General features: G+C 34.9%; 1 protein-coding gene across 3 annotated transcripts in view; it reads left to right on the forward strand.

The window, feature by feature from the left end:
* Nucleotides 1-12101, forward strand: part of LOC138703201 (atrial natriuretic peptide-converting enzyme) — a 486851-nt gene that overhangs the window by 311600 nt on the left and 163150 nt on the right. The window contains exon 2 of one of the 3 annotated variants that reach the window (XM_069830896.1): nt 8477-8895. The exons of 1 other annotated variant lie outside the window; for it this stretch is intronic. In XM_069830896.1, the coding sequence (XP_069686997.1) occupies nt 8680-8895 (216 nt within the window). In that variant the 5' untranslated portion in view covers nt 8477-8679. The remainder of the gene's footprint in view (nt 1-8476; nt 8896-12101) is intronic. One more of the 3 variants, XM_069830897.1, reaches the window with a different exon arrangement.

Here is a 12101-nt window from a genome sequence, read left to right on the forward strand (position 1 = left end):
AGCATTTGATTTGTGTTGTGGAATGTTACTATACGCAACCGATGATAACAAATACCCTGCGTACGACTTGCCGGCGCAAAACACAGTTCGAAAGAGGTTATGGTAGCATACAGACCGTACAGACCGCCATCTGTTGCTACGACGTTCAAGTTATACCGTACACGTTCTCAAGTTCAGATTGAAGAACGCCTTAAATAATAGGCAACTTCTCTAACATATAAGCTGAAACTCGCTTCAAATCGGTGACCCAACAACAGTGACGTCATGACACACTTTGAAATGAACACCCAGTAGAACGTATGGTGTTGTGACGTTTTATTCTGAGTACTTCTCCCTGTGGGCAACTCCCAAGCACATGTGGTAAAGTTTCATACTCACTGCAGTGCCTACAGTGGGTTGTGCCTGTAGGGAGACCAGGGAGAGAACGTACTGGTCCCACCATCGCAGTCATTTTTAGCATTTCTCTCCATTCAGAACTTGATAATCCGTCATGCTTGATGATTCACGAGTTGGCTGCAGGTACTTCTTCAAACAATACAACTCCTTTTACTTTCTGGGGGTATGCACAACATGTTTTAAATTCACGGTACCGAAGATGTTGCCTTAATTGCTTCACGGATCCTGTAGCCTCATCTCTGCTCACTTGCAATTCCGACAAGCAACGGGTTCTTATACTTTCATAGTCTCGTACAGCATTAACGTGCTGGTCATTTAGGTGTTATAGCTTGGTATTGATGTTGAGTTGCTGCACATAGGCTTCCCATGTAGCACGCATCACTGACAATCCTTTGTATTTGGTACTTGTATATATCATGCTATTAGGAGTGTCACCTGGTAATTGTAATATTTCCTTTACTGAGCTTTTAATTATATTATCAGCTTTAATGAGGAATTTTTTGGGGATCAGATCCACAGATGCAGTTTGAAATGGATATATTAAAGTTGGGCCCAGGAACTGGTTTAAGACGAATAATTTTTGTTGTGGCTGAAGCAAATGACTTGATGTTAGTTTGTTGAAGTGTGTCTTTAGTTTATCCAATACTTGGTTTTCATTGAATGTTAGTGTTTGTTTAAATGTAGCGCCTAGATATTTAATTTCTTCATCTACACCCATGTTATTAATATGACCCACAACAGTTGAAATTTGACCTTGCTCAAGTTTTCCATTGTTGATAATGATGGCGCTTCATTTTTCTGTATTGATATTCAAGCCTATTTCATGCAATAGTAGTATTGCATTCGTAACAAGAATAGAAGCAGCTTCTTTGTCTTTCCCAACAATTACAATATCATCGGCAAAGCAGAGTAATGTAAGGGGATCAGTGTCTGAGGTTAACTGGAAACCGTATTTTTAGAGACATTCCTTTCTGTCAATTCATTAAGTAAGTGGTTTATGCCCCAATTGAATAGAAGAGGTGAAATAGGGTCGCCCTGCATTACACCACAGTTCAAGCTCATTTTTCTTGTGTAACCATTGATAGTTCGTATTTGCGTGGTGTTACCTACAAGCAAGTTGATAAATAGTCTTTTTGCGGCTTCTGGCAAGACAGAATTATCAATCGTATTTATTAGATGAGCGTGGCCAATGCTATCGAAGGCTCTACTACATACCTCGAGGATGTCATATCTTGCATTTAAAAGTTTCTTCTGTTACTTCTTTTCTTAACAGGTTATTGAAACTGTACACCAACACTCGTAATGTCATTACTTTATAAAATTCCAGGATGGGATTTTTTCTTGTTTTCTGTCTTAATATCATTTATTTCGTGCCATACACATTTTGGAATTAGACGCCACGGCGGTCCAGTAGCTAGAGCGATTGACTCATAATCCTGTGGATCCAGGTTCGATCTCCTGCGTACTGTCGATTTATGACTTGTGTTAGACAATCCCATAGTCCAGGTAGCACAAGGGTTTTCTCCGGAAACAGCGGTTCCCTTGTGGCATCCCAACAAATCTCCATCCTCTTGTCATCTCATTGTGGGTCTAGAGAAGACCAGTCTCCTAAGGCGCACTCTGGGCAACGACTCTGTTGGTAAATTCATCTACATAACAAGCTTCTTATGGGTGAATGACGAACAGTAGAGTATCCGCCATTAAAAAAAAAGTTTTGGAATTTATATATATATTTCTTACTGAAGTTTGTGTAATAATTTGCCAAAGAACTAAATGATGTATGTTTTCTATTTTATTGCTAGTAAATTTCAAATCAATACAAGTTAATATAATATTTATTTATTTATTTACCGTTTATTTATTTATTTATTTATTTAATTCAGGGCTTTAGAGTTTATCTTTAGACGTGATAATGGCAACATGCAATATTCAAAAGTGAACGCCCATAAGGACCACCTACAAAACAGTAAACAAATATACAACTAAACAAACAAACAGTGAGAATATAATATAATATAATATAATATAATATAATATAATATAATATAATATAATATAATATAAACTAGTCCACTCCTGAATGAGTAAGACTCGTGCTCAGGAGGGGATTCCAATACAAACAAAAATAAAATTGAGAGTAAATAAATTACATATTAAAAAGTGTTAAATATCTTTAAACCCAAATTAGATCTGTATTTTTTAAATTTATTATTATTATTATTATTATTATTATTATTATTATTATTATTATAATAACAACAACTACTACTGCCGTTATTGGGTATTTACTAGGGATGAACGAAACTAACTGCCGCTCTCGCTCACTGTGTTCGTTGCATTTGTCTTTCGAGTCTCGCTCATCATTCCCGAAATAGCATTTCGTCGGCGTAGAAAGATTTCGTAACTTTGAATAACATACATCATTCAAATAAATAAATAAATAATAATAATAGTAATAATAATAATAATAATAATAATGATTTATTTAACCTGCCAGAGTTAAGGCCATACGGCCTTCTCTAACACTCAACCAGGAATAGCATTATAAATGTTTAAATGAGACAAAAAGACAAAACAGAACAGTGTCTTAGTTGTCAAAATGTTCTGATTCTATTACACGATATTACCTATGGTTATATAAATAGAAAGAAAACAATTCTTAAATAAATTTGCATTTCTAACAAACATAAAATATAACGTTAATATCTTTTTACTTGCGATTGTACACTTGATCTTAAACATATGAAAAGGAAATTCCTAGCCTTTCAATAAGGGCCTAGTATTTAAATAAAGATTGGAGAACGGCTTATTATACACTGAAAGGTAGAGATGATGTTTCAAATAGGCTACTTTATTGTTAATACATATACTGTATAACAATTGCCAAAGTAGATAAAAATTCAGTCAGATATAAACAACTGTGGCGATTCAAGGCTGCTTGACGTTCGGGACTTCGGGAGTGATCAGTCTCGGAGTCTCGAAACACTCACAAGCAGTGTTTACGTCAACGACGCGACGTATAGAACATTGTCGTGCGGGTTTTCGGCTTTGCGGGCGCTGTTAGTCTTGCTTTCTCGATCACTGTTCATCTCTAGTATTTACCTTTACAGAGGTACAAGAAACAAATATTTCTGAATTATTCAAAGTTGCTACATTTTGTGATAGAAGTGTGATCGTTTGTACTTTATCCTTGATGAGCGTAGGAATAAATTGTGGAACATTATGGAAAATAAAAAATATAACTGCATTATAAATAGGATACCATAATGAACTGTTACCAATATATATAATTTATTTCCAAAAAATAGCCTGCCCAGGCATCCTGGGTTGCCAAAAACACAGAATAACACACACATAAGAATAGTAACGATTACAGTAAAATAGATGAGTCAAATTGAAATGTGAACTAGGAGCTTAAATTTAAGAAATAATAAATTTGTACATATATTTGTAACAATCACACACTAACGAATAGAAAAGGGGGGCGATTATGATATTCCGTATAAATGATTTTTCAGAATCACCACAGACCCGTTAATGGTTGAAGTAATTATTTTTGGAATGATGTCATGGATTCCAAATGTTTTGATAGTGTTTACAGTTGATCGTGGGATGGCATTTCTGTAAGTTCTGATTTGGAACAAAGTTATTCTTGCTGTTAAATAAACAATTATTTCGGAAATCAAATAATATAATCAGTTGCTGAAATATGGTATATTCAAAACATGAAATTGACTTGCGAGTGAAGGGAACGCAGATGTGCTCTTGTGAAACAATGATAGATTCGATTTGTGTGGCACTGAGCCTAAGTATACAGATTATTCATGACCCACAAAAGAGTAATTGCATGGAACTGCACTTCGTAAGCACGATACCCTCCTAATTAAGTCACGTTAAAATGCATATTATGGAATTAATTCGTAATGGAAACGATAATGAGTTCTGATTAATTTCCAGGGAGTAGAGAGAGATCCAATGACATGCTTTACAGAACCTACATTCCGTTCTTTCGAGTCGTAATCGCTCGGAGCTGCGGTCTTGTAGCGGTTGTAAACGTCATGTTACGTTTACGATGCCCACAAATTTACTGCCTTAAAAGTTACAACGCATCCGTTCTTACTTGTATATCACATTATTTCTTGGTCAACAACGGGCATTATATAAATAGAAACACTGACGCAATCTTTAACAGAAGTAGTTATCCATCTGTAGACCAATTCTCGAGTTTCAAAAGGAGAAAATATAACCACCTTTTTGTGTCATAAAATGATCCAAAAAAGAAATAAGAAACGGTGCTATGAGTAGTATAACACTGACACTTTCTAGAATGATTTAGAGATAATGTCGAGGCGGGATGTGCATCGTGGCTCATCTCCACATGAATGGAAAAGTGAATGAATTGGGGGATGGATAGGAAGGTTATTTGAAGGGTTCAAAGCCATAGTGGGCCAAGCGCCATTTATTAAAAACGGAGAAAGCAAGTATTAAAGTTAAATGAATATCAAGTTTAATGAAGATTGACATATCATTTAGTTTTAAAGTGTATACTTTATATTACTTACTATATGTTTCCATTGAATTATGATAACTTCATTTTAACCATTGTTTTCTACGGTTTTAGTAAATGGCGCTTGGCCCACTATGGTTCTGAACCCTTCGTATGTAGCCTAGATCAGCGATTTTCAACCTTTCGACACTCGCTGATCGGTAAAAGTCACGCAGAAATGGAGACCGGCAAAATAGAAAAACACACGCTATTTTTTTTAATTACAAATTGAACATTTATTGTTAATAGAGCGATGTTTAAAATTACAGATTGAACAGTCACATCAGCATTGTAATTTGAAGTTTGAAAGTTTACACTCACACAACCATTTATCCTGTTTGTCTGGAAAGTTATTTTTATGAGAATGAGACTTGCCACAATCTTGCCGAATCTTGAATCTAAAATGGATACTGCAAGACGGGGGGCAGCATCAGCATCCATTCGGTTTCTATATATAGAGTCTTAATTGCACTTCTCTGCTGAGATCGGGGTATTTTTCACGTGCTGAGTGACTTTTTTTTTTTAATCTGGGGTTAAGAGTTACATCAGATGAAAGTTCAGTTAAATTTTCTTTCTCCTGAAGAGTGAATTTGTGGCAGTTCACGTCCTCAATTATCCAAACATAACACCTTGCCAAAGATCTTCTTCATGACCCTTAGGATAGTAGTGATTGAAATCTTCAGTCAAATTCCTCAAATGTTGGTTTATAACATTAAATATACCTTCTTCATTTACGTCAGTCGCAGTTAGAAATTCTTTGAGAATTGAGAAGTTATTTTTCTGCAAATGTTGTTTCCAAAGAGCTAATTCCTTCATTTGTATTCCAAAAAGTAAACAGCTTTGTCATAGTTCCATGAAGAGATAAGTGTAAGTCATTAAGAAGGGAGAACATTCCAGCTAAATATGCAAGTTTAGCTTCCCATTCTTGCTCAAGGAAGAGTTCTACCAAGTTTGACATTTTGTCTTGAAGAAATTGCTTCACCTCTTCTCGTAATTCAAACAGGCGAGAGAAGACCTTTCCTCTCGATAACCACCTAATTTCAGCATGAATTTTCGCCGCGGACCACCAAAATAATTTCGCGGACCGGCGGTTGAAAACGACTGGCCTAGATGAATAGGCCTAGGTAGGTGAATAGGTATAAGGATTGGGGATGAAGTGGGTGGTTGGATGGATTGATGGATGGATGGGTGGGTAGATGAACAGGCAAGATGGACGGGAACACGGACATATATAAGGGAGGTAGATAGATCTGAGTAGCAGCTAGGTAGGATTAATGGGTCTATTTTATGCAACGACGTTTTAACTGCAGAAATTATTTAGCGTCGAAATTCAACGTGAAGGAATAAGCTAAACGGCAGACAAATTTTTCCTGGATCCTTCATTAGGGACAAATCTGTAAATCTACGACAACGGATTCACAGCTTAAGGCTGGTTCACAATAACCGGGAACGGAAATGACAACGAGAACGAGAACGGAAATATTATTAAAATAAATGTATTTAAATGTGAACATTTACAATTAACTGTTGTGAATGCTCACATTTAAATATATTTATTTTAACATTATTTCCGTTCTCGTTCTCGTCGTCGTTTCCATTCCCGGTTTATTGTGAACCAGTCTTTAGTTCACACCCCGAGGAAATTATGCTAAGGATTTTTCCATCTTTTAAAATCTGTAGTCTTAACTATTAATTTGAGAAAAATTCGTTCTGGCACCGGGAATCAAACCCGGGACCTCTCAGCGCACACAGCTGAGAGTGAGAGATCCCGGGTTAGATTCCCGTTGCCGGAACGAATTTTTCTCAAATTAATAGATATTTACAGTATGGCTACTTATAGTCACTGATTATTCTGTGAGGATGGCGAGACCTCATATAAGATATTATATGTATAGGCCTACTGTAGTCTTAAATCGTCTTCCCCGTCTTCTTTTGCCCACTGCTTCCCACTCCAGCATCATCTTTCATATTCTGTCCCTTGTCATCCTCTTCATATGTTCAAATAATTTTAATCCCCCTCCTTCCTATTACCTTTTAAGAATTTTTTTAACACTCATAATTTCTCTAATTATTTTATTTCTAACTTTGTCTGTCCTTGATTTTCGAGTGGCCCTCTTCCAAAAATTCATCTCAGTTATCAGTACCTAGTTCATTTTGCCTGCTTAATGTTCACATTTCCACTCAATATACTATACTTTCTACTAATACGCTATAAATAAACTTTTAATAATAATAATAATAATAATAATAATAATAATAATAATAATATAATCATTATCTTAAATGCATAAAGATGTTACATTTAAATGCAGCATATGTGAAACATCGGAACAAATACGAGTACCATGCTGGTAAATATTTTTGAAATTAATTTATTTTACGACGATTTATCAACTGCTGTAGTTATCTAGCGTCTGAGTGAAATGAAGATGATAATGCCAGATAAATGAGTCCAGGGTGCAGTGCCGAAAGTTACCCAGCTCTTAATGGGTTGAGGGGAAAACTCCGGAAAAAAAAAAACCTCAACCAGCTAACTTGTCCCAACTGGGATTTGAACCCGGGCCCGATCGTTCCATGGTCAGACATGCTAACTGTTATTTCACAGTGGTGGATATCGATAAATAGGCCTACAATGTATTCACTTAAAAATTAGCCTATCTTGAAGCCTACCTTGAAGATGCACCCGGAAAACTCAGTGGTAGAAAATCTCCTTCGGTAACTGCAAATTTCTAAGGAAATATCTAATGTGAAATATAACGTATTATTTATGTAGTCTTATCTGTAATATATATCTCTGTGCGTTGTTTATGCGTGTGTGTATGTATATATGTATGTTTTTCTTTTCTTTTTTTGTGCTTGTTTTCGAGATTTGTTCATATAGAGACTTCAAGAGTAAATTGGACGGAGTTACGCAATAATAGACCAACCAACAATTAAAAAAAAATAGATATTTGCACAGATCTGTTGATGACAGGCTAATTTAAATCGAAAAAATCAAGAATGTGATATCTGAATTTTGCTGCTATTTATAAGCAAATATTCGTTTATTGCATAAAATTAATTTATTTATTTTGCTTTGAAATATTAATTCAACCGCTGGTCTCTTATTAAAAATCGGTTAGCCTTTTGGTATTATTTGTGCTGTTTTTGTAATAGTACCAATATTATAATACTTATTGCATAAAATGTTAAAAAAAAAAAAACATTTATTTCAATGGCCAATATCTCGAAACAGGTTTTTGGCGCTTGGCCTCTTATTGCGTAACTCCGTCCATTTGTTTTATAGAAATCTGGGCCCATGGAAATATTATTTCCTGTGATATAAGTGATTGAAATGATAATAATAATAATAATATAATAATAATAAAATTCATTATTATCGTTTTATTATTATTGAACTGTAAATGCAATATGGTGTTATCTGTTGCTCTGCAGTAAGGCAGAATATTGTCACTTCGTCGAACTGTTATTAAGAATTTCCTATTGGGATGATAGTTCTTCACTGGGATGGTACAGGTATTGACGTGCTTACAGAATGCGGGCGTAGAGAGCTGGTAGACCATAAACCGTAGAGTACATCGCAGTAAACTGCCACTTGACTCTCGTGTTCCATATGAAAGCGACTTTCTGAGGTTTTTCAAGATTAATTGCGTGAGACCTAGAACCACAATGGTGTTCGTGTGAGGCTGTGAGAAGAATCGACATTACAGGGGAAAGTGTTTAATAAGGACAATAAAATGGTGACCCGAAACTACGATATAGGCGGCGGCGAGCACTTGGAGACGGCGTCGAACAATGGAGGCAGGGACATTGTTGATATGATGCGTAGGGACTACCACAGGAGTTCCCGTCGCAGCGGAAGCCAAACGAGCGGAACTGTTCGTCATGGCAGGTTCCAGTACCTGGGGGACAGGCCCTTCGAAGTCACTGACTCGCTCAAGGGTTACAACAGAGTAAGTCCAAAATGTTTTACAATTTTATTTATATTCGCCAGAATCTTATGATTTCGTTGCTTTTTGTTGTAAATTGCAACCAACCCCTTGCATCATCTCCAAACGTTTTTTCTCCTATTCTTAGACCGACAAAAATGTTCTGGTCTCTCCTGTAAAGAAGGAGAAAAGAAAGTTCAGAACTTGATCTGTATATGTCATTGCATTGTTTTGTTTACGTTGCTATGGTAAGCTTTTCATGTCATATTTACAGAACATAGCACATGTTCAGTCACTTCACTGAAGTAGGTACACAAAACAAGTCTATAGAGTGTTGTGTTTATCTCTTGAGCATGTTAATTTTATTGCACCTACATTAAGGGAAGACTCCACTAAAAATCATGAAAATTTTCCCAAAAAAAAATATATATTGCCTATTTCACTTCTTAAGAATGTATAGCCTACTTTCGTACCCCAAATGAATTTCGTTCAATTCTGATTACATATATATTTAATTTTTTTAAAATTAAGTCTATTTAAAGAGTTGTCAAAATTATTTCTTTTTCATCAAAGAATTCCTTTTTAAAAACTTCTGATTACAAATTTAGTAACTTTTTGTTTTAAAGTTGGCTCCCTGAAGTTACTAGATGAATATAGCGGTGAGAATTTTAATTTACATGAATATGTATTTTACTTTGAAATCCATTTTTCCGTAAGTTTATTTTTCTTGATTCAACACCATCTTTTTAAGCTAGATATCAATCTGGATGAAATTTTTACTACAAGTATTTACGAGGTAGCTACATGTTCCTATGCATTTATTTTGTGAGAAATGCTGCTAGTTTATTTGATTAATATTTTTTCTTGAATTATAAGAAGTGTAACATTTTTAAAATAAAAAAAATTTCAAAGTGAATAAATGAGATATTTCATTAAATGAATGCATAGAAATGTTTCTCTATGTCTTGTGAATGTAACAAAAAAAAAAGCTTAAAAATTGAGATCTTCTTCTGAACACTTGGATTTCAAAATATTTCTAAGAAGAATAGAAAAGAATAAAAAATAAAAAGCAAAAAAATTTGGGAGTTCAAAATTTGGATTTTGTGTTCTTTAGGTACCCTAGTAAAAATGTTCTCAAAATTTGGATGAAAAAATATATTAGAAAAAAAAAACAGTCATTTTTAGTGGAGTGTCGCCTTAAGTATAGGCTAATGTTTGTACACATTGTAGCGTAGTTCATAAAAGTGCCTCTTACGATAAAATTAGGCATTGTCCTCTCAAGTTGTCTTGGTAGCTGGAAGAGACGCGCAGGGAGAAGTCAATCTTAGAGGCAGTTCCTGCACCTCTCGTATTATATCAGGTAAAATACATTTTGATTTGTGTAGTACAAGAGTTACTATATGCTTATTGCTGCATTATGTGGAGACATAAGCAATATCTGGTAGCAGTACGAGATTCAACAAGATTATTCACGACAAGGAGTGGAAACTTATAAGGCCTGTGGTTGTCTGTTGTGATGAAGAGGCAGAAAACAATTGAAGGGTTCAGAGCCATAGTGGGCCAAGCGTCATTTATTAAAAACGAAGAAAGCAAGGGTTAAAGTTAAGTGAAGTTTAATGAAGATTGACATATCATTTAGTTTGAATGTGTATACTTTATATTACTTGCTATATGTTTCCATTGAATTATGGTGATAACTCTATTTTAACCCTTGTTTTCTACAGTTTTAGTAAATGGCACTTGGTTCACTATGGCTCTGAACACTTCAATTGTCTAACTATGTATAAATATTAGTAAGGTGAATAATACACATATCAAATCATACATGCGAATGATAGTTAAAATTTGTCAGCCATTAAGATGGTAAGGTTTTTGATTAGTTTAATTAGTATATGTCAAAATGATGTGAAACTCAAAGAACATTAAATGTAGCCTAATCTTCTATCAAAGTCCTTTTTCATTAAGGGGGTGATGGGTGAAATTTCTACTTTCTACATTTCTCAAGTTACGTCCTTGATTTTCTTGTACACATAATCATAATGTGATAGATAATGATGTGGTGAAGTTTCATTTCTGAGAGTCAGTTTCAGAGTTATTAACAAAAATTTGTATATTTCAATATGAAATGTGTCACTAAATTTTTCAGTAAAATATTGAAAATGTTTGCAAGACCAATGGCATATTTAGGAAAATATCACGCATTAGTTTTCCTATATCTTTACTACAAAAGGGGGGAAAATTTTATAACCAGTGCACACCTAAAAATAGAAATTTTCCATTGCCATTATAAATATTTAATTCTGTATTTCAAGACGTATTCATTTAATCATAAAAGTCATTATCTATTTTGTTAACCACAGTATGTAGAACATACAGTAAAATTTCATGTTCCTATCATCAGAATTGTAAGAGTTTTTACACTTCGAACCTGACGAAATGTGCTGAAAAAAAGTGAGCGAAAACAGCTTGTAAAATTTGCAAGAAATTGAAGTTCAAGGGTGCAACCATTTATATATTGCGTAATTTTTATGCTTTCGAGCGCTGCATAGCATTGAAACTTACTTAACGTCTAAATAAGAGATTACAGATTTATTTTTATAAAAAAAAACGAAAATGCGATTTTTAACTGAAAATGACCAAAATTCCACTTGTCACCCTCCTTAACTCCTGAAGGGTCGGACTTCATAATGGTGATATTTAGTGCTATGCAATATTCTCAGGCTGTTGCTTTCGAGATATCTAATGTAAATTATACTTCACAGAGGAAAGAATATGATTTCTCACTAACCATTAGCAAAATGTTAAGTTCCAAATCGTTGTCGGTGGACGGTCTAGCAGATCTTTTTTATGCCTCTGAATCTTGCTTGTGTTCTCCTAACAGTTGACTGAGAAATAGATGGCCGATTTGGATGAGTTTCGTTACAAAGTGTGCATACTTCTTGTTGAATAATTTTAAGGGAAAAATTGTTCCGAGGCCGGGTATAGAAACCGGGACCTTTGGCTGAGCGCGCCAACGCTCTATCGACTGAGCTATCCAGGAACTACACCAGACACCGCTCAATTTTTCCCTATATATCCACATACCTCAAGTGGGCTGAAAGGCCGCCAGAGACCCAACATTGAGTGCGCACAAACTGTGTGACTTGAATTGTGGTTTTCTGTTAACAAACAGTAACGTATATAATGCAAATCTGGCTTTCAGGTATAGCTCCCTGTGAATAGTTTCAAGG

Source organism: Periplaneta americana, chromosome 7 (assembly GCF_040183065.1).
Source record: "Periplaneta americana isolate PAMFEO1 chromosome 7, P.americana_PAMFEO1_priV1, whole genome shotgun sequence".
Lineage (NCBI taxonomy): Eukaryota > Metazoa > Arthropoda > Insecta > Blattodea > Blattidae > Periplaneta > Periplaneta americana.